We start from the raw sequence: 22,868 nt of genomic DNA on the forward strand, positions 1-22,868 counted from the left end.
TTTGACATTTGAATCGATCCGGTACTAATTCCCGGTACCTACGAGTCGATACCGGTACTTAACGGTACCAATTTTCGATACTTTTGAGTGTTTATTATTTTAATTCTCTTTTATAATTAAATATATATTTTTCTCAATATATAACCATATTTGATAAATATCACGATAAATAACATACAAGTTTGTATTTTAACATCGTCCTTGTAGTTTTATAAGCTGATAGTTAAACTGAAGCAAACATCTTTACTGTGAACTAAATTTACTGTGTATCTTCATTCCTTTTGCCGTCCTTTTTCATTTGATTTTTCTTACTGGGAAGTTAGAATTTCCGAGGAGAAAGCGAACGCACCATTAGCTGATAACAATGGTGGCAATGGAAGCTAACATATCAAGCTAACGTTATCTTTAACAGTTTATTTAGCTGCTGGAGCAGATTAAAACGATGATGCCTCAAACTTAGATCGTTGTCACTGGTTTTACCTTCACCCAATCACCCGTCGCATTTAGTAAAGTAAAGCCAAACTTTAGAGCGCGTTCATGTTCTTCTAGTCGGAAATTCGGAGTTCCGAGGAGAAAGCGAACGCACCATTAGCGAAACGGAAGCTAACAAATCAAGGTAACGTTATCTTAAACATTTTATTTACCTACTGGAGCAGATTAAGATGAGGATGTCTCACTTAGATCGTTGTCTGTCGCTAGTTTCATCACCCAGTTACCCATCACATTTAGTGAAGTGGACCCAAGCTTTAGCGTGCGTTCTTTCTACCATGCTGCTCTGTTTACAACGGGCTCGCAGGGACCGGCGACATAACGCTCTTGCGCATGCGCAGCTGTCTTGGCAGTACCGAAACGAGGCACCGTTTGAAATGACGTGAATCGGTGTTCGGTCGGTTCTATGGAATTCGGTCGGTACCTTAAAAAGTACCGAATTCGGTACTCATCCCTACCTGGGCCACCCCATTTTAAAAGATCTGGACACGCCACTGGATCAGGTCTCTGGATTGGTGTCGGCTGAGGAGTACCGAGCCAATGAGGGAAGCAGAAGAGAAAGGGGAACCTCAGATTCCCAGGCGCAGGATGGGTGGGAAGTTAAAAAAAGAATAGAAACTATGATTCACTCTGACCGTTACAAGATAAAAGGAGGAACTGAGTATGTTTATCGTGTAATTCTGTTAAATCCATGTTCTGCTGGAATCCGTGATGGCAGGATGACTGGGCCGCTTCAGCTCCTGTGGGATTGTTTTCAGTTTCTCTTTGCCTAAAGCAGGAGAAAGTGTCCTGTCGCGCTTGAGAAATGGGTCAAGTACAAGGTGTTGGCTTGGTCCCAGTCCAGTAGATCGCCTAGTCCACCTCCACACCTTGGTACCAGAATCCAGAGCTCTGTCAGGGTATCAGCGGGTCCTTAAAAAGTCTTAAAAAGTCTTAAATTTGCTTTTGCCAAATTTAAGGCCTTAAAAATCCTTAAAAATGACAAATAATCCTTAAATAGTTTCCAAAAGTCTTAAATTACCAAAGACCCAATAAACAAGATTCTTTTATTTCTATAACATTTTCGTGAATTTCTAGTTAGTGTTCAGCATTTTTTGTGTATGGTATTGGCGTAAGCGGAACCGTACACGTTCGGTTGGCAGAGCCGTGTCCAGGACTTTTAAAATGGGGTGGCCCATGCGGGGCACTTGTTTATTCATGGGTGGCACCAATGGTTATGCTTATTTATTTATTTATTTACACAAATCATTTACTGGTGGTCAGAGGGGCCGACGGCGCCAAACGGCAGCCTCGCCTCTGTCAGACCTCCCCAGGGCGGCTGTGGCTACAAGTAGCTTACCATCACTAGCAGTGTGTGAATGTGAGAGTGTGTGAAAGCGTCTTTGGGTGTCTAGAAAAGCGCTATATAAGTTCAATGCATTATTATTATTATTATTATTTATTTATTTATTTACTTTCTATTGAATTTTTGAGTTTCACATTGCACAGTCACCATTTTTTTCCCTCTTCATCTTCTAGTTTTGTGGTGGTTAGCAAGTCACTTCTTGTTGCATTACTGCCACCAACTGGAGTTGAGTAGGACTGATTTAACACACATACTATATATGTGAATATGAAAAAATATTAAATAATATTAATACTACAGAAATGTTCTGTAGGCCTGGGCTAGAAAACAAGGTGAAAGGTGCATGCTACCACACACTATTTTGGAGTTTACAACCCAAGCTTTTTGTCGACAATGTAGTCAATTTAAACTGGAACTTAGTGGGGTGGCACCTGGGGTGGCCAATCAGATTCTAAGGGTGGCATGTGCTACCCCAGGCCACTCCCTGGAGACGCCCCTGTCGGTTGGTTGTGAAAGGGGGCTATTTTTAGATGAGCACGTTAAGCTAGTGGGAGTTTGCGCCATGGGGAAGTGCAACATTAATGGTAACTGGATGGCTAATCCCACGTTCACGACACGGTTAGCACCGGTTCCAGGCAATAGCTGGAAATTATAGCTTAAATTTAATTTAAAAAATAGCTTAAATTTGGTCCAAGTGGCCTTTAAAATGGTCTTAAAAAGTCTTAAATTTGGCTCCCTTAAACCTGCAGATACCCTGTCTGTGCATCACTGAAGTTTAGTCTTATTTTGAATTTCACTTAATACAAACCCTCTTTAGACCATTTATTCAGATTTGAAATTCAGGTTAGTTAATATTGTATCATACATATGTAGGTTAATGTTCTATAACGAGGAACAAAAGAAGCATTTCAGATGCTTCATCCAAAACGTTTGTTCACATCAGATTTATTTTAGACCCCTAACCCAACCCCTGTTGTAACAGCAGTAACAAAATAATGGTGTGTGATTAATCATTAAAGGTGCAGTGTGTAAGAATATAGCAAAAATTTTACAGTGAGAAAATCCCAAAAGAGTAATGTTTCTGTCATTCTGGAAGGAAGGTAATACTGAAACATATTTTGTATCCAGCTGCAAAGGAAGGAGGGACGTATCTGCTGTTTACCATCAGTGAGTGTGGGGGTGCCGTGTCTCGTGCTAGCTATTACTGCAGCAATATGACGACGGCCGGTGTTCTGTGCTTACTCATCGAATAGTCTTAACGCAGCATGTTACGACACTTTAGCTCTTGTTTACAATATAGTAACACGCTTATTAAACACGGTTTATTTTAAATGGGTGATATTACTCAAAAATAAAGAACTAGTATAGTTATTAGCAAAATTATACAGTGTCGTGATTTATTTATGAAAAAGACCGTGTTTGTCATGATTCCGTGACTGATGGTAAACAATGGGAGAAATTTCTTGTTTACAGTATAATAACGATATTTTACGAGCTAACTTGTCAGGTGAACATACAACAAGCAGTAATATAACAACTTCCAGAGTTAGTTCATCTCTTCAGGTAAACAGCCTGTGATGTAGTAATCGGTCTGCTCATGCGCAGTTCCCCAAAGTACACATCACGAGTAGAACGGAACACCGGCAAAAGGCTCCAAAGGTGTTTGAAGTGGTTGCAGTAACCAGATTTTATCACAAGGTGTCATTTAAACTTAATTTCTACAGAATGCACCTTTAATGCACGATTTTAATAGAAAATAAATCCTCTGCATATTTTGCTGAGTTTTATCTTTAACCCTCTGATGCATGAATTATGAAATCTTCAACCATGATTTTTTTAAACAATTTTTTTCATTCATCTTTAGGTGTGAATGAAACAAATTTCAACAAATATTTTTTGTAACTTTTGTTAATTTACAAATAATTTATTACATGTGCACCTCAGTGGACAGCGTGCATTCTGAACATGAAACATGTTGGCTTGGCTTACTGAAGTCCAAATGGAGGGGCTCAAATGCAATAAAGTCTTCAACAGCTGTGCTTAATAGCAAAAACAAATAACAATTTTGAGTACCTGTCCACTGTAGTGACCATTATGCATCAATTGGTTAAATTTTTACCAAGTTGCTTCAGATACATGTAAACATGGAGTCGTTTTTCTGCAAAAATGTTGATTTGGCATTGTAGCATGAGACCACTTCTGCAGCTTTGGGTCTCCAAATTGAATTTCTGTGCATGAAAACCTCGGACTGATCAGCGGAGGTGGCTCCCCATCTCCCTCGCCAATCCTAGGCCTCCCCCTCCCCCCCTCACACGCAGGAGCACAGACCGACAGGCTACTCGACCCCTCCCCCCTGCTTCCATCATTTTCCCATCTCTTACGCTCTTCCCTACAACAAACATGGCCGCGAAATCCGATGGTGCTCCTGGCTTTCCACGAAACGAAATTCCACCCGAGTGTCCGGCCCGGGCGGAGCCGCGGGCCCCGGAGCGCTGTGCCAGCGTGCAGCGGTACACCCTACAGGACTTCTGCTGGACGCTGTGCGCCCTGCTGGTCTTCTTCTCGGACGGGGCCTCAGACCTGTGGCTGGCTGCCGACTACTACCTGCGGGAGAAGTACTGGTGTTTTGCTCTCACTCTGGTCTTTGTGATAATCCCGTCCGTGGTCGTGCAGGTGTTGAGTTTCCGATGGTTCGCCTACGATTTCTCAGAGACCGTGGAGAGCAGCACGGCTGCGGCTGCCGTGGTGGCCGAGTCCGGGGCGGAGGAAAGCCACTTCAGCACCAAGGACAGCGGCGAGTGGGGCGCTGGCCGGGCTGCCGCGGCCGGGGTGCTGCCGGGGCCGGCCTCAGGGGGAGGCGTCCGGGGCTGCTGCAGAGCCTTCATGTGGCTCTTTCAAGGCGTTATTCACATCTTTCAGCTGGCGCAGGTCTGGAGGTAAGGCGGAAACTCGTGATCTTACAGTAAGGGGACACGGCACACACTGTCCTTGTGTGGATGTGTGTGGGTGTGCACGCGCGCGCCCCCCTCTCCCTCCAAAGTCCAGCATCACTCTATAGATCCAGTCATCAACTGGGCCCAACATGCCACAACGTCTTTGTATTGTTTGACCCTGTTAGGATGGGGAGGATTAGACTACACCCACTCCCTCAACCCCTGACTGCTTCTGGGTCAGTCATCTGGAAAATTATCAGCACACACACACACGTTAATGGAATCATTTTATCTTCTGGGCTTTTGGCAAGAATAAGTCATTATTTTAGAAGTGAAGTAATCATAAACATGGCATGAACTGATTTCTTGCCGCCAGGGTGTGTCCTCTTTCTCTAAACCATCATTTGGTGTATTTATTTATTTGTTTGTTTGTTCTTTTAACCATTTTCTCATCCGGTTGTTAACTTTTCCCCTATGTTCGAAATGTATTTTTTATACCAAAAGAATACAAGATGCAGTAATGTACAGTGTAACACCAGTCTCACGTGAATAGTAGGTCTGTAGGTCAACTGCTCAGTCATTGATGGTGAGTCGGTGCTCAAACTTAGAGCCCTCTGATTCGTTTTGACAGGTTTGAACGGCTGCCAGCTGAGAGGAGGCTCCGTAAACGGTGGTGAGAGGGGGTTAGACAGTACTCACATCCGTTCAAAGAGAGGTTTCATCTTCTAGACATGTTGGACGGTTATACAGAGACAAACTGTGTGAAATTATACGATTTACCTGTAAGTGGACTCAATTTGAGACTGCCTGATTATATTGATATCTTACTTCCGCCTAGAGGCTCTCTCCCTCTCTTTCTGTGTGTGTGTTTGTGTGTGTGTGTTTTGTCTCCAGGAGCACCTTAAAATGATGTGGCAGCACAAAATTACTAGTAATAGCATCAAAGCATGTCCTGCTCACCGGTGTTGCTCTCACACTAGTGTGTGTGTGTGTGTGTGTGTGTGTGTGTGTGTGAGTGCACGTTAAGAGGATTACCGCTGCACATTTCACCCCGAGCTGTTAACTCAGCAACGATCTGTCACTGATACACCGCAGTCAGTCAGGTGAACCAGGCCGGCTACCTGAGCTGAATGTCGGAGCACGTGAGACGATATGGGGTTGTGTCACAGATGAAACCTTTGAGCCTTTGACCCTCGTTACTGCACACTTTGTTTCTCATACCTACCAAGGACTACTTTGTGTGGATGGAACAGAAAAAGGGTTGGTTTAGTGAACCTGTACACATGGGCTTATTTTGACCCTTTTCAAAACAAATACACATTTGTTTCTGAATTCTATTATACAATTAATTAATTATTCCAAATATACTGTTTCATAATTACTCATTTATACATTGTCACCACGCATATATGGCTAATAATTCACCACAAGAGACTGACAGCACTTTTTGGAGTTCCTTTTTTTTCTCTGGCGTCATGTTTAGCTGTCTCTGCAGCACATCTGAAAATGGTGCCCACAAGTCTTCAACCCTGCCTCTAATGTCCTGTACTAAAATTGCAGTTCAGTAATTGAAATTCCACAAGAGTGAGGAATCGTCATTCTGGCAAGAACCACTGACAGCTCCAAGAGTTTGAAATAATGAGTTTTGACTCTTAAATGTTTGATGTTGCTGGGTTTTTTTTTTAGTCCTACTTTGTCTAATGCATTAATATCCAAATCTGTCTCTGGAGCACAGGTACGTCCACGCTCTGTATCTGGGGGTGCAGAGCCGATGGCATGGAGACCCAGAGCGGCGTCACTACTACTGGCGCATGATGTTTGAGAATGCAGACATCAGCATGCTGCGTCTGCTCGAGTCCTTCCTGAAGAGCGCCCCTCAGCTGGTGCTTCAGCTCAGCATCATGGTCCACGCCAGAGATGTGCTGCCCCTTCAGGGTGAGTGACCCAAAGTAGCCGATCACCATCGGACACCATTAGCACGTCAAAAGAATAACAAAAGCTCTAATCGCTCAAACACGGTTCTGCAACTCAATGAGTCACTTCAGCTTTTCCCAGTCAGACTCCCACTGAGACGAGGCTTTTCAGATTTTTGTGCTAGAGGATTGAACCATTACCCGCTGTCATTTCCACTCTTCTAAATTATCTTCCTCTTTGGGTCCTCAGGGTTTTCAGCTTCTGCCTCACTGATATCCCTCGCCTGGATGATCTCCTCCTATCAGAAAGTCCTGAGAGACTCCCGGGACGATAAGCTACCCATGACCTACAAGGCCGTCATAGTTCAAATTCTGTGGCACCTGTTCACCATCGGAGCTCGAGCCCTGGCCTTCGCCCTGTTCGCCTCTGTGTTCCACCTTTACTTTGGCATCTTCATCGTGGCCCACTGGTGCATCATGACCTTTTGGATCATTCAAGGTGAAACGGACTTCTGCATGTCCAAGTGGGAGGAGATCATCTACAACATGATGGTGGGCATTGTGTATGTTTTCTGCTGGTTCAGTGTCAGAGAGGGGCGCACTCACTGCAGGATGCTCATCTACAGTCTGACTGTGTTTGTTGAGAATGTGGCGCTCACGACTGCCTGGTACGTGTACCGTGGCACCGCTGATCACCATGGCATCTCGGACTTCTATGCAGTCATTTTGATGTGTGTGGTGGCCAGCAGCTACGCTCTGGGCACCTTCCTCATGTTTGTGTACTACTGTCTGCTGCACCCTGATGGTGCAGTCACAGGGTGGAATTATATAGGGGAGAAGGAGTTGCCTGTGGAGGTGCTGGTCTCCCCGGCTTCCAGCCTCCCCCCTGATCTGGTGAGCAGCCCACCCAGGACCCTCCAGAGAACTAAAGGGTTGGACAGGGAGCAGGGTCCTGGGGTAGATGGTGACGTGTTCAAGGTACGGCCTCCCAGGGGAGCTAAGCCCCCAGTGCCCAACCTCAAACCCAGGACAGAGGGGCCTGTAATTCGAATAGATCTACCCAGGAAGAAATACCCTGCGTGGGACGCGCACTTCATCGATCGCCGCTTGCGTAAGACCATCCTGGTGCTGGAGATTGCTGCCCCAATCACACCCAGGATTCAGTACCGCTGCCTGAGCACAGCCAAAGAAGTGATGGAGTACGAGACCACCGTGTGATGCGCTGGAGGAGCACACAGCTTGCTGCTGCGATGACATCCTGCCTTAAATGAAGATGGCAGGTGGACGGTTCTAGCTGCGAAGTCTGCTTCAGCTCCGCGCTCACTTCTGTGCTGCCAGGTGCTACACACACACACACACACACACGGGGTGGGGGGTGGGGGGCAAAGAGATGGCTGAAGCTTGATGTCTTTATGTTCTAAAAATAAAATCCTGTAGTTTTGTGTAGCGATGGTGCATACTTTGGTTTCTGTATTAATTCTCAGGTCATGATGTGACACAGGAGGTGAACTTAGAAGCACAGCCAGGCAGAGAAGTGGAGCTGTTATCTGTCAGAAACAGAACGGCCTCCTCGCTGAGGGTGCATCAGCACCTCCTCTGCGGGAGGCCGAGATCGGAGACAAGCCTTCAACGTGCATGATTATTTGTGGCAGCTAGAGGACAGCACAGTGTGTGGGCGGGGGCGCCGCGAAAGTTAATCTAGCAAACAATCCACGAGAAACACAGCACAGGGGAGTTATTGCCATGTTTTTGTATTTTTATTTTCCATAACTTTTGCTGAGGGAGACTCTGAAAATGTTGCTTTAAATCTGAAGCGTTGAAGTTGAATGTAAAAACGGTTGACTGTGATTATCTGCACCAAGGCTTTGTGTGATTTATAACATTCCTGTGGACTTTTTTTGTTATTGAGCAGCGATGAATAGAAATTTGTGTTTAACGTCTGTAATTCTTTTTGTCATGCCGTCATATCAAAAAGATGCACCTCCCTTTCGAATGCACTGAACATTGGATAAATGGTGACTTTAATCACATTTACAGGATGGAAATTCTCACTTTCTGTATCCAAAGCAGCAAAAGCAACAGGACAAATATAGTTTTAACATGTAAATGACTGTACAGTGAAGAGGAAGTCTAAGTGGGACAGCACTGTTTGTTGTTGTACTGTGTGCATATGTCGTTGTCATCTAAACAAATGTAGAAAAAATAACAGTTGCAGATCCTAAAGGAGCTTTGATCTTATTGGTGAAACAGGCATGAGGTACATTTAGTAACAATGAATTACAAGTCTGTGTTTTTTTTATTCCTGCTAAATATTCCTATATTTATATTTGCTCAAACAAAGCTTTGAAAATAGAAAACCTGTTTGTGCTGATTTTAAAATTCATTTTTTATTCATTTGCGAAACAGAATGCCTGTAGACTTAACAAACAAGACTTTTTTACACAATCAAGCTGCTTTATAAGAAATGTCGGCAGCTTGTTTCCTTTATCGAGGTTGCTTTTATATGGTGTTATCAGAAAAGGAGCATTTCTGAAGTGTGTGTTTGTGTTTCTGTGTGTATGTGAGCTACACACTGGGGGAGACGGGGGAGGGTTGATTTAAAATTGTCACGATGAGATGACAGATTTCTTGTAAATTCTGTTCATTCAGTTTGTTTTCTCTGACGACTCTGAAACCGATCCGCAGCCCAAGAGTACCTTTGCCATCCTTCTCACTAGTAAAGAAGCCATCCAGGCTTTGGTCACGGTGCTAACTGTCTGAGTCCGTTATCCCTACCATGAGCTCGCTGGCGCAGGACTCGACTGCGGCTGTACCTCAAACACAAAGCTAGAATCGAAAGCCTTAAGCTGGTTTTACCAGACTGTTGCTGATCAACAAGAAAGTGAAGACAATTATTTTAGGTTGTTGTTGGTAAAATAAAGAACAGTGTGTTTACCTGATCTTTGCTGTTATTGGATGGTTGAAATGACACACAGTGCATACATACTTCTAAGTAAGAGTCTGATAAGACTGACCCCTAATCCTGTTAGATTAGTGGATTAGAAGCACTGGATTAGTCCCCAACATCCACAGACGTCTGTGACCCCTGGACACTTTACACTATGGCCAAAGTTTGATATAAAAGTGATAGGACTCAGTGATCGCTCAGAAAACAAAACAATAATTATAAAAACGTTCATGTCCCAGTTGGATCTTCAATCAATCAATCAAAGCTTTATTTATAAAGTGCCTTCCGCAACCCTGTCTGTCAAAGCTTTAATGTTTTACATGACCGCATAAAATGGAAATCTGATTGCAAAATGTCCTAATGACTCAAATTTATGTGATCAAACGCCAGCCTGTAAGATCACGTGGACAGAGACCTGGAGGTGGGAACCAGCAAGACTTCAGTTCCTCATTGAGCCCATCCAACCTGCGCACCAGGGGTCCTGTAGAAGTGCCGGCAGGCCCGCTGTATCAAGCAAGAGGGTCCCTATGCAGATTGGCTGCAGGGGATTCCCAGGACAGTCACTGTGTGGCTTACTCACATCTCTTGGGATCAGGGTTGCAGAGGAGGAAAGCCATGAAAGAAATCATCGAAGCAGCAGAGAAAGAACCCTGGTGGTTGTGGATCAAAAGGGGTGAATCATGTATGGCGCGGTATGGGGGCCAAAATTCAGACTACTGCCCAGCAGCAGGAGGCTATAAAGGTGCTACTTCTCAGTAAGCAGCGCCAGCCTCTCAGTTACCGGCGCCAGCTTATCATTAATCAGATCAGTAGTTTGCTTCGGAACTTCTATAGCCTCCTGCTGCTGGGCAGTAGTCTGAATTTTGGCCCCCATACCGCGCCATAATCATGTGCTGCTTGGACACAAGCCACGGACTGATCACCCCTAGCTGCTGCCCTGGAGAAGGTGTCTTCACAGACGATGGTGATGTGCCCAAGCTGGCCCATCTGGTGTATCTGTGAACTAGGTAAAAACAAAAATCATGGTATCAAATATCTTTAACTGTAGAACAATTTCAAACTAAATCGTAATTTCCCTCTGCAGCTCAAAATATGTGTTGATTCAGTTTTACTGATTTAAACAGACTTACGCTCATTCAAATACTTTTACAATAAAGTAACAGGGAAACTGTTTTTCTCATAGCATCTAGACTTTGCTATGAATTTAGACAATTAGACGACCGTCTAATTCGGTGAGCTAGAATCAGACACAAAGGATTTTATTGTGCGACTAAATTTATCTGGAAACAATTTTGAGTGAACGTTTTATGATTTGCGCTCTTCTTGCTGAAGAAATATGAAATACGAGCAGCGATGACGACATTTTCCTAGACATCAAATCATCCACGAAGATTTCCGAGCGGAAACGTGTACAGCCAATCATCGCTGAGTGGGCGGGGCTTAGTCGGACACCGGCGCTGAGTAGGCGTGCGCCGTCAGCCAGCTGTGCCTCAGACTAGAATGGCGACCGCTCTGTGCGGTCTGCAGACCAACGGCAACAGCAAACCGGCCAGAGCTCACCGAGAGCAGCGGAGGAAAGTTAAGGACTCCCGTAGGAGGCAGGCGGCCCTGCTGTTTCTCAACAACATCTCACTCGACGGACGACCGTTGCGTCCGCTCAACGTTGGAAATGCCGACCAAAAACCAGCCGAGGAGCCCCGAGTCAGGGACCGAGGCGTCTGCGAAGCGCCCGAGCCGCTCAGCGAAGGACCTGCCGGCCAGGTGACAGATACTCCTGCAGCCGGGGGTGGCTCATCCTCCAGCGTCCCTGGGGTGTTCGGTCCAGTCCGGCCCTCCGCGGTACCGTCTCCGGGACCGACAGCCACGAGTTCTGTTGGACCCAACGAGGTATTTTTAGAGAGCGCCAGTGCGGTTGAGTCGCTAACCCCGGACACCCCGCTATCTCCCGCGCCGGCCGGACACCAGCCCTGCTCGCGAGCCAAGTCGACGCCCGCCGCGCTCAGCCCGGTCCCGGCCGCCAGTTCCCTGGAATCACGACCAAGGTAAGCATACCTGAGCTGAGTGTCTCCTGGGCCTCAACACGGGCCACCGACTTCCGTATGCGTCAGAAGGGACCAGCGGAAGAAATCACGTTTTCGTTTTACACGATTTTCTGTTCCGTTCCTGCTGAAGCTCACAAAAAGCATCTCATTACACCACTTATTGAAAGGAGGATGGCTCCACTTCCTGTGACAATACTGTAACACGACATTTCTTTAAATCAGATTATTTGTCTCATTTTAAGGGATGAGGAAAAACCAAAGTAAGTCTTAAACTTCGTCTTCTGCCTTTGACTCGTTGGTTTTTCTTCCAAGCCTGTGATGTTAACAGATCTAAAAGCAGAAGTAGCTACACCTCATGACAAGTTGTGACATCATCACTAAAGGTGGCTCTCCACAGGATGAGAAACATCTCCGGTTCTCCTGGACCCAAGGTGCCAAAGAAGGTCCACTTCATTAAGACCATGAGACAGTATGATACCAGAGGATGCAGGTGAGTGTCCAAACCAACTCAGCAGGACATGAATAACAAATGCTTCATGCTGGAGTGTAGGCCATCACCACATAGTCTCAAACACTCCCGCTGGAGCTGTAATAAGCTGCTTAGGTCTGGTGCAAAAGCTGCAGAGGAATAACAGGAATACACAGCTGCTGTGTGGTGATTGCTACGGTGAATTTAATCACCTTTGGACACTTAGCTAAAGCCAAAAGAGGTGCAGCAAGGAAACGTAACACCTTATTGCACCAGTGGTAATGTTATCCCACAGCAAGACCAGGCTTAAATATCACAGTGTTGGCGGCTCATTACGCCTGTCGACCACAAGAGGGAAAAAAAAAGAACATGTGGAGGATTTCACTGTAGAAAATACGCTGACTTTACAGTTTAACAGCAGAATTCTTTTGTTTGAAGAAGAAAATATCATTTCTATAGCGCCTCTCGAGATAAAAATCACGAGGCGCTTCACAAAAACAAAAAATATAAAAAATTGTAAAAATATAAAAAAGCACTTAGAAAATGTTTAAAAATATATTTAAAATGAGCAAGAATAAGCGATTGTGATTTAAAAGAAAAAATGTTAAGAAAGAGAGAGTGAATAGGAAAGAGGGAAATCAGTGGATCCTGAGGACGGTGGAATAGGTGGGGAGAGCAGAATAAAGAGAGTGTGGTGAAGAAGGTTGTACAAAAACCAGCTTGAACAAGTGAGTCTTCAGCTGCTTTTTAAAGAGCAAGTCACCCCCAAATCACACTTTTTTTGCTGATAAACTATATAAAGGAGTGTCTAATCGTGCTACAGACACGTGTAGTCAATAATTTTGCAATTCAGTGCATCTTGGTTACAATTCTAATATTCTGCCTAAAACTGTCAGTGTTGCACCATCGTCAGGGGAAAATTCTGCACCGCATTTGAATTTAAATCTGCCACCGCTATTGGCTAAGAGGTATGCTATGATGTCATCTGGTACATTATGATGTCACAATGCCATTGTGAGCTTGTGTGTGTGTATTTGTTAGCGGCTCCGCCCTCTCGGTCTGCCAAGCAACAGCATTTGTTGCATTTTTCAAACATGAAGTGGGAGTGAAGTAAGTTTCTTGTAGGGGGTGACTTGCTCTTTAAAGGAGACCACTGAGTCCACTGATCTCAGGCTCAGGGGGAGTGAGTTCCAGAGTCTGGGGGCCACAGCAGCAAATGATCTGTGATGTTCCATTTTTCACATGTCCAACATCCAATACATCCTACTCATTTTCACACACACCCATTCATGTTTTCCTGCTGGTGTGTGTGGGTCAGTGATTAAGCAACCCTGAATCGCCCCACAGGTTTGGCTTTAGTAGCTCCTGAGCAGAAGCCAGCATGCCTGTGTGTAAGTTACCGTAACACACACTAGCAGTAGTCTGTGTGATTCCATAGGCTGGACTTTAAATCCCTCTTGAGTCCTGCAGACCCAGCCTGGGTGTGACCTGCAGCATGCCTGTGGCAGAGACTGTAGATGACTGTGTTTAGTGAGGAGCTGAACCGCGGCTGTTTGTTGAGTTGTTGTCGTCGTCGTTGTTGTTATGTGAGCCGGTTTCTCCACATTTCTGTCTGTTCGCTCCAGTCGCTGTCTCAGTGTTTTGTTGGTAGTTTGTCCCAAGCTTGAGCTTATTCAACTCTAGTTTTGTGTTTCTGGTGCATTACATCTGAGTCACAGAGTGGTACGTTACTAACAAAAACATCCCTGCTCTTATCATCATGATAATGATAACAACGATAAAGCAGGAAGTTAAACACGATTTGATTTGTTGACGGCAAAACAAGCTTTTATTTTAGACTTTTGTACTGTTCGTGAAACAAAAAAGCAGTTTGAAATGGAAAAAAACGGGTTATCCGCAGGTCCTTAAAAAGCCTTAAATTTGCTTTCCAAATTTAAGGCTTTCCAAATCCTAAAAAATGACAAATAATCCTTAAATGCAGTTTTCAAAGGTCTTAAATTACCAAAGACCCAATAAACAAGATTCTTTTATTTCTGTAAAATTTTCGTGAATTTCTAGTTGGTCTTCAGCATTTTTGTGTACGATGTTGGCGTAAGCGGAACCGTACACGTTCAGCTGGTTGTGAAAGGGGACTATTTTTAGATGAGCACAGTAGCTGGTTAAGCTAGTGGGAGCTTGTGCCATGGGGACGTGCAGGTTTAATGGTAACTGGATGGCTAATCCCACGTTCGCGACGTGGTTAGCACCGGTTCCAGGCAATAGCTGGAAATTATAGCTTATATTTAATTTTAAAATGGCTTAAATTTGGTCAAAGTGGCCTTAAAAAGTCTTAAAAAGTCTTAAAATTGGCTCCCGTAAACCTGCAGATACCCTGAAAAAGGAAGAAATACCAACATTTCTGTTATTCCAATTAAAAGAAATTGGTTGCAGAAGGAAATAATAAAGCAGCAGTTATTGTGTGTGCAGTCAAGGTTTATATTAGAGTAGAACAATTATCTTTAAAGCACAGGACGATCTTTTAAAACTTGGGTATATCAGTGACCCTGGTATGTTTGTTGAATTCACTTCCTGTTTGATTTGCTCGTCTTACTTGATAGTAAAGGACACATTCTGGATAATTCCTTCTATCTCAGTTTTTAAACTAAAATGTTCAATTTTATTTCCAGGATGCTGAAGATTAGGCTTTTGAGATAATGGAATAAAACAAACTTTTGAGTGCGTTTGCAGGAGCATTGAAGAGCAGAAGGTTTTATTCTTTTACAAAATCCAGTGGATCATGATGTTCTTAGCGTTAAGACTGGGTCGCATCAGATCAGAATCTCCACGATGTGTTGATGTCATTTATAAAAAGGTGTCATTTAAAACAAACAACACGTTTACACTCGATTTGTCCTCCTCTTTATTTAAACGGCTCATAGTACAGACCGCATGATCAGGGTAGTCGGTGCTGTAGGTTGTGGCAGATTCCAGCGTCCTTTATTTGAAACGTTGGCACGAGGCGTCAAAAATATGCAAAATACAGCAGAAATAAACCGAAGACGCACCGACTCTGGTTCTGAAGGCCAGTTTGTATTTCTGATTCTTGTACATCTTTGAACCGATACCAATTTATTTAATGGCCTTTATTTGAATTGATGTAACACCTTCTAGAGTCTTGGAACCCCCCAAGGCACTTTACAACACAAGCAGTCAGTCACACCCTGGTGGGGATGAGCTACGATGTAGCCACAGCTGCCCTGGGGCGCACTGACCGAGGCGAGGCTGCCGTCCACAGGCGCCACCGGCCACCTCCAGCAGGCAAGGTGGGTTAAGTGTCTTGCCCAAGGACACGGCGACAGACTGAGCGGGGCTCAAACCTGCAACCTTCCTGTTAGGGTTCCGATTAGGGGAGAGCACTTAACTCCCGTGCCACCGTTGCCCCTTAATATAACAGTTTAATCAGAAAGATACGGAACAGTTCTGATAAGGTAGAAAATAAAAGATCGGACAGAAAACCGTTCCCCTGGAGGTTCTGTGTTTGCTAGCGTGTTAGCCGATTACAGATTAATCAGGTCGGTATGGCCCGATTCTGACCACCAGATGTTTTTGCTGCATGTTTACCGTAATTTCCGGACTATAGAGCGCACCTCAATATAAGCCACACCAACAAAAAAAGGTTTTCTACACACACACACACACACACACGCCGCACTCGAATACAAGCCGCGGCACAGCAGCCACATGCGGGTCTCCGGCGCACAGCGCATGTACGGCCATAACATAAGATAATTAGACAGGAAGATGCTACACGGAGGTTTTTCGTTGTTGTTTTAATTCAACAAAACGAATTTTAAACACGGGTGAACGTGCCTGCAAGTTTAGAAAAGAAAACAGCGCTGATAGCATTCATATTTCTGGATGGTTATAAAATAAAAACTGCACACAAAACATGCCTGGTTAGTAAATAAAACACACTTGCCTACCAGAAGAAGCCATTCGCTCTCATCTTCCTCTTGCGCACTAAAGCCATTAAAGTCCTCTTCTTCAGTGTCGGAGCTGAACAGCCTCAGAAGAGCTTCGTCACATACCTTTTCTGTGGCGATGTCAGTGTCGCTGTCCGTGTTGCTGTCATCATCCCCGGGTGAAGCTGGCTTGAATGAGTTCTTCCCGCTGCCGTCTCCAGCGCCGAACCATGGATTCATTCATGCCAAGCTTACGTGCGGCAGCACTGTTTCCCTCCTTTACTGCCAGATCTATGGCCTTCAACTTAATTGCAGCATCATATGAACTCATACGTGTAGTTTCCATGATGAGGGGGTATGGATTTGAAACAAATTCTTCGTCGTGCCGGCTGCTTGCATGTGCTAAATTAAAATGAGCACTTTCTTCCATTTCCACTTTTGACTTCCACCTGTTTCACTTTCTGCTAAAGCGCCCCCTAGTGGCAGGTGAAGGAATATCTCCAGTAAAGCCGCACCTCATTATAAGCCGCATGGTTCAAAGCGTGGGAAAACAAGTAGCGGCTTATAGTCCGGAAAATACGGTATATAAAAATCTACATTAAGGGCCAACTTTGAGCTTCTGTATTAGAAAATCTCATACGTTGGACATCTGTAGTGATGAAGCCCCTGGCTTTTTGCTTCTGCCATCAGAATGTTCCCAACACACTCCTTGCTCTTCAGCAGCGAGCCACCGTCGCCTAAACCAGCTCGGGGTGTTTAGGACATTTGCGTGTGTCATTAGCGTCCACTTTATGGCAAGCCTTTGTGCCATTTAATATCTACACTGGTTTTTGTTTACATGTTCTGTTATCTGGTGCTGAAAACATGTAGGATCAATGAGCAACAGAGTAAATATATTTACCAGAGACCCTGTGTCACACTGAATAAATAACTAGTGACTATATCCACTCTGTGACTTGGATGTGATGGAGATGTTGGAGTGCCTGGGTCCTGTCCCTCCTCGTGCTGCTGTGTTGGTAGTTGTGTAGCTCCTGTGGGGAGATGTGGCTGTCGCTGCAGCTGATAACTGTGGCGTGTGACTGTCGAGTCGCTGTGACTGTTTGTGGACTGACGCACCATCTGTTTGTCTGCCTGTGCTTGCTGTGTCCTGCAGGATCATGCTGATTTGTGCCAAGCGGTCACTTTATGCTGCTTTCTCAGTGCTGCCCTATGGAGACAGTACTCACCTCAGGTACAGCGACAGCACCGCCCCAGCAGTTAGCTCTCGCCCCTCACTTTCATGTGTTCGTCCTCCTCCGAGTCACCGACCGTCGGAGATCCGCTGTGCGTCTGCTGGTGGAAGTGACTGTGATGTGTGTTTTCAGTGACCTGAAGCTGGACTCTCAGAGACAAAGACTGTCTTCTGTGGTGGCCGCCGATCTGCTTCCTTCTCTGGAAGGTGTGGAGCTGGGGGCCTTTGGGAAGGTGAGTCTGTTGGTAAAAGACATCCTGTTGTATGGCAAATGAAATATTCACCGTCTGGTCCCTCCCCTGTAGACCGTGTCCTACGCACAGTTCCTCTACCCGACCAACGCCTTGGTGAGACAGAAGAGCAGCAGTGTGTCGGACAGCTGCACAACGCAGACCCCTCAGACTCGTTACCGTGGCAACGGCCAAAGAAGCCTCGTCCCATCTCGCGTGAACATCAGCACTGCACAGGACCCATGTATGACTCTGAGCCCGCACACACACACCTGCTGCTGCTTCAGCGGGTGTGTGTGTGTTCACCTGACTTTGTGTTTCAGATGTGGAGGAAACCGATTATGACCCAAACCTGCTCAGTGACCCTCAGTGGCCCTGCGGGAGGCACAAGAGGGTTCTTATCTTCGCTTCTTATGTGGTGAGTGTCTATCGCTGCAGCAGTTAACACGTGGCTCATATTTATGTTCACAAGAAGACTTTATCCTGAGAAACAGACGCTTGATTCAGCCGTGGTCAGACGGTTGTCTTCATCCACGGTTTTTGTTGCTAGAAATGTTGAACCTTCTAGAGACCCAGCTATAAGTCCTCCTGATGTCTGGTGCTTTTGGTGTTGATCGCATTCCCACAGTTGGGCTTCTTCGCTGACTCTGGCTGCTCCAAAATCAGAATAAACCAGATTATCCTGCAGTTTAAACATAACCCTAAATCCTCATTCAGGTTTAGCATTTTTGTTTCAACCCGATTGGGTTGCAGAAACCTGATTTGCATGGATTTCCTAACAAAAAGTCCCAGTTTTGTGTTACATAACTGCTTTTGCCCCCCCCCCCCCCAAACAAACTTATGTTTGATCCGAACCTGCTGACTAGACAGAGGAAAGCTGAAGATATTGGTGATCAGAGCTGCTGTGGACATAAAGTTTAAGAAAGATTTCCATTCACTGTTTTGAGCCGGAATAACTCTTCATGCACACAACGATCATTTTTCATTCATTAATCCCATTCAGCAGAGAAGCAGAGCGTCAGGAATAAAAGGCCTGAAGGAAAAGCTGAGAATCTGACACACACACACACACACACACACACACACACACACACACACACACACACACACACACACACACACACACACACACACACACACTACTATAAATGTGGACAATACCATTTAACAGTTCATATTCCATTTTTTCTTGTAGACTTTTTTTATGATGACGACCCCGCCATCTTGCCCTGTCTGTGTATTAGTTGTTGTTTATTTGTTGTGTACTGTAGTTAGGGCTCCTCGATTATGGCAAAAATAATAATCACGATTATGGTGACTGAAATTGAGATCACGATTATTTAGGACGATTTTTCAATTTATGTTGATTTTATTTGTTTTTATTCAGTCATTAAATTGCTCGGGGCACAATCAGGACAAAAATAAGAAACAAGATGATCACTAAAATAACTCCTGATTCCCAGTATAAAAAGACCAATATACTTATAGCTCATAGTTATTGACCCAAGGGCTATAAACCTTGGTTTAACTCATGTAAGTCTAACCAGTACAGACCCAAATACCAATATCTTGCAAATACTGACAGCAAGAATTATACAGTGGCATTTATAACAAATAAATGCAAATAAATTGATGTTCACAAAAAGTTGCATAACATTTATTTAGTCGTGTCAAGGTGCTGTAGGAGCGTGCACTAGCACCGTGTCCTCAGAGAGATTAGTTATTATTTATCAGCGTGAGGAACTTATTTCTACCTTATTTATAAACTATTTATTTACAAGTCCATCAGTTAATGTAATAATTGTCCCAACCATAGCTGCACCCCCCACCCCCACCCCCCCGGTCTCACAGCAATTGGGGCAAGCTGCACGTGTGTTTAGCACACCGCACGCGCACATTTAGCTGTTTTTAGCGGCTCAGGAGTCTGCAGGTGCGGTGTGTGTCACTCACCCTGGTTAATCCAACAAGGAGCCGGCTCTGAGAGCCGTTTCTTTAGCGACCGACACATCACTGCATCATTCCCTTTCCTAATGTTGTGAAGAACGGTCCGGAGCGCAGGCGGAGTGTTTAGCTAACCTGCAGGAAATGTCAACGACAGTTATCCAGAAAGTAGCTAAGGGTTACCAGAGATGTTTCTGAGGTGTTCGCTAGGTACTTTTAAGTTAAAAAGTCAAGAAGGGGGTCTGAAAAGCTGTTAGAAATAGCGTCAAAGTCACAAGTTGGCAACGCTGTGGAGGAGCGCTTCAGGGCAGCGCAAGCAGGAGGAGCAAATAATCGGCTTGTTTAGTTTTTTATAATCGTTCAAAACTCAGATCGTAATCGTGATTAAAATTCGATTAATTGAGCAGCCCTAACTGTAGTCCCTCCACCCCCTTCCCTGTGTGTGCTGTACGTCTCTTTTCTCCCTGCCCGTCCACTCCGGTTTGTGAGCGAATGCGGTCCAACATGCCACAAGCATAAAAAAGGCTGCTGTGCAACAGGAGGACTGTCCGGCATCTCTCTTACTGTTGAGTAAAACTGCTCTGGCGTGTTAACGGCATCCAGGTCAACCATTCTGTCAACTGACAGGACAAGACGAGTGTGTAACGTTTACACCTTCAAATGTGTGCGGCGGTTCGTGAGACGTAAAGAAGGATCTCAAAAATAAAAGTAAATGAGTCATCCTGTCAAACCTGCTCCCCGGGGACTGCGTCATGTTCTTTGCAGCCTGGTTCCACATCATTTAAATATTTAGAGACAGATTTGTTGCATTTTTGTAGAAATCAAGCTCAAAGTCCTCCAGACATCTGATATGTGTCTCTGTCGCTCACCGTGTGATCAATAAACGCAGACACGTCCTCGGTCTCATAGGACTTCTAACCTGTTAGCCGTCTTGGTGCTTCAACACGTTGCTGGTTTCTCCCCACTAGCAGGCGAGGTTTAAAGGGAGCAGGAGCTCCTCAGACGTGGTCTCTGATTTAGGACAGACTGCTTTTGTCTCAGAAATCAGGACTTTGTTACATCTGACTTGTAAATTCTGCTCATTCGGCCGTTCGGCTGATGCAGTCCGCCAACTCCGAACAACCTCCAGCCATGTTGGAGAGTAGAATGACCCCATTATGTTATGGTCGCATGATTTTTCTGTTCCTCACTGCGTCACAAGGTGTGACCTCTAGCACCGTGTGGGTGTGTGTGTGTGTGTGTGTGTTAAACATCCCTGCTGATCCTAGCATTGACCCGCCTGCTTGTTTTTCCATCTTTGCAGACGACTGTTATCGAGTACGTGAAACCATCTGACCTGAAGAAGGACATGAACGAGACATTCAGGGAGAAGTTTCCTCACATCAAGCTGACACTGAGCAAAATAAGGAGGTCCACACATCTTCCCTTGTTTTTTTTTTTAGATTTGAGTGTTTTAAGGTTGTGGTTTCAGTCCAAAAAGGACACCTTGCTTTTGTTTTTGTGTAACACTGATTACTTTCTCTGCTAGCCTGAAGCGAGAGATGAGGGCTGTGAGTGAGGAGTGCAGTCTGCAGCCCGTCACCATAGCGATGGCTTTTGTTTACTTTGAGAAGCTGGTGCTGCAAGGTCGTCTCAACAAGCAGAACAGGAAACTGGTGGCGGCTGCGTGCGTCCTGCTGGCGGCAAAGATCAGCAGCGACCTGCGCAAACCAGAAGTCAAACAGCTGATTGATGTGAGTAAGCGCTCAACAAGCGTTTTAACGCATGAATGTGCAGCTCGGTGATGTTTACTAAACAACGTGTCAGCGTCTCTGCTTGTTGGAAGGAAACACGCTTTTTAAGTTGGCTCCTTAAACAAAAGAGGTCAGAGCCGCCTTAAAAAGAAAATCCCGATGGTGTTCAGCGACTCGGAACACAACTTAACGAAGCTGCGTAACAAACACGTGCATTCTAGAAAACACACCTTTTACGATTTATACTAAAAGGGAGAAACTTCCAACTTCATGTGAAGGTTGTAGAGTTTTACTCCTCAGACGCGTCATTTAGCTCATAAACACATCCTTTAGCTCTACTGATCCCCAGGATGAGTCCAAAGGTTCTGAACTTGATTTGTGTTTTATTTAGTCTCCTCTGCTCCTCCCCCACTAACAGGTCAGCATTTACTAACGTTACCATAGAAACAGACTCGTACAGGTGCACGGGTACAACATTTCATGTCGGGATTGTTGAGTTATGGTGAGAGCTTTATTTGTTTTATTTTAACTAGAGCACTAAACTGAAACCTCGGGTGTGTTTACTACACCCACCAACCCGTCAGAGCTTCGCTCACCGCTCTAGAAGTGTGTGATGCTGCTCTACAAAATGTAAGCAAGATGCAGCATGAAGATTTCATTCTTAGCACCAGCAGTTACCATGGTAACAGCAACTGCTGTACAGCACAAGTATCACTTCAGAGTAGACAGAGGGTGTTATTGCTACAGGTTTTTGTCACCAGAATGATGTCGTCTAAGGTCCTGATTTTACTACGTATTTATGAATAAGTTGGTGCTTTTTATTCATCATAATCGGTGCTTCTGAAAACATCACCTGGTTGACTCTGACCGCTTCTTTTGAAACTTCCCGTTTCCTCCCTGCAGAAGCTGGAGGAGCGTTTCCGTATAAACAGACGGGAGCTGATTCCTCTGGAGTTCTCCGTACTGGTTGCCCTGGAGATGGGACTGTACCTCCCCGAGAGCAAGGTCATGCCGCATTACCGCAGACTGGCGCAGCAGGGCTAGAGCTGCAGCTCCTCGGACGACGCGGATCAACCAGCGTATAAGCTGTGCCGTTTCTATTTATTTTCACTGTAATATGAAGCGTGTGTGTGTGTGTGTGATCTAGTGATGAGCTCTATGTTAGAGATGTTCAGTGAGCACATTGATTGTGCATTTATTTTGGTTTCTGGTGACTTAAAAACACAAAGTATTTCTACCTTTGGTTTAAAGTGAATGCACACGGTGATCTGTGCATTTCCAGAAGAAAAAAAAACTGCACCTTTTATTTTTACTCTACATTCTTAAATTATTTATTTGAACTAATTTAAAAATAAACATGTAGATTTTGTAGAAGCCTTGTCAACACACTGTGACGCTGAAGCATTTTTACTCAACTGACTCTGTGGATACAAATGAACTTAAATGGAGGAAGTTGCCTTTAATGTTCAGTTTGTCAATAATCCAGATATTCTTGCTGAATTTCAATAGTTCGGACTCCTGTGGCAGCTCTGATTGTGTTGGTCGTACCACCGTGGTATTTTTTAACGTCTCGTGTCATTACCCAGGGATGGTTTGTGAAATGCACTGGTATGAATTCCTCTCTAGTCTTGGTCACATTTCAGTTCTCAGGAAT

The 22,868-nt window shown here is 44.8% G+C and overlaps 2 protein-coding genes across 3 annotated transcripts; both read left to right on the plus strand.

Moving 5' to 3' along the window:
- Positions 1-4,081: 4,081 nt before the first annotated feature.
- xkr7a (XK related 7a) lies at positions 4,082-8,047 on the plus strand. The gene is made up of 3 exons (XM_015965593.3): positions 4,082-4,770; positions 6,503-6,702; positions 6,931-8,047. Exons 1-3 carry the CDS (start codon positions 4,235-4,237, stop codon positions 7,896-7,898), a joined length of 1,704 nt encoding a protein of 567 aa, XP_015821079.1. The 5' UTR covers positions 4,082-4,234; the 3' UTR covers positions 7,899-8,047.
- A 3,012-nt stretch (positions 8,048-11,059) lies between these two features.
- cables2a (Cdk5 and Abl enzyme substrate 2a) lies at positions 11,060-22,487 on the plus strand. 2 transcript variants are annotated; one of them, XM_070544774.1, is made up of 9 exons: positions 11,060-11,669; positions 12,067-12,159; positions 17,233-17,310; positions 17,444-17,543; positions 17,616-17,784; positions 17,864-17,958; positions 20,785-20,891; positions 21,010-21,214; positions 22,118-22,487. In XM_070544774.1, exons 1-9 carry the CDS (start codon positions 11,128-11,130, stop codon positions 22,256-22,258), a joined length of 1,530 nt encoding a protein of 509 aa, XP_070400875.1. In that variant the 5' UTR covers positions 11,060-11,127; the 3' UTR covers positions 22,259-22,487. The 2 variants fall into 2 exon arrangements, with proteins under 2 accessions (XP_070400875.1, XP_070400876.1); XM_070544775.1 differs by lacking the exon at positions 17,233-17,310 and having other exon boundaries at positions 11,061-11,669.
- Positions 22,488-22,868: the final 381 nt, after the last annotated feature.

Source organism: Nothobranchius furzeri, chromosome 15 (assembly GCF_043380555.1).
Source record: "Nothobranchius furzeri strain GRZ-AD chromosome 15, NfurGRZ-RIMD1, whole genome shotgun sequence".
Lineage (NCBI taxonomy): Eukaryota > Metazoa > Chordata > Actinopteri > Cyprinodontiformes > Nothobranchiidae > Nothobranchius > Nothobranchius furzeri.

Excerpts from the sequence above, each read along its gene's own strand:
- xkr7a (XM_015965593.3), top strand. The coding sequence starts at position 4,235 with ATGGCCGCGAAATCCGATGGTGCTCCTGGCTTTCCACGAAACGAAATT. Across the intron at positions 4,771-6,502 it reads CAGCTGGCGCAGGTCTGGAG|GTACGTCCACGCTCTGTATC; the intron begins GTAAGGCGGAAA and ends TCTGGAGCACAG. Across the intron at positions 6,703-6,930 it reads AGATGTGCTGCCCCTTCAGG|GGTTTTCAGCTTCTGCCTCA; the intron begins GTGAGTGACCCA and ends TTGGGTCCTCAG.
- cables2a (XM_070544774.1), top strand. The coding sequence starts at position 11,128 with ATGGCGACCGCTCTGTGCGGTCTGCAGACCAACGGCAACAGCAAACCG. Across the intron at positions 17,959-20,784 it reads TTATCTTCGCTTCTTATGTG|ACGACTGTTATCGAGTACGT; the intron begins GTGAGTGTCTAT and ends CCATCTTTGCAG. Across the intron at positions 21,215-22,117 it reads AAGTCAAACAGCTGATTGAT|AAGCTGGAGGAGCGTTTCCG; the intron begins GTGAGTAAGCGC and ends TCCTCCCTGCAG.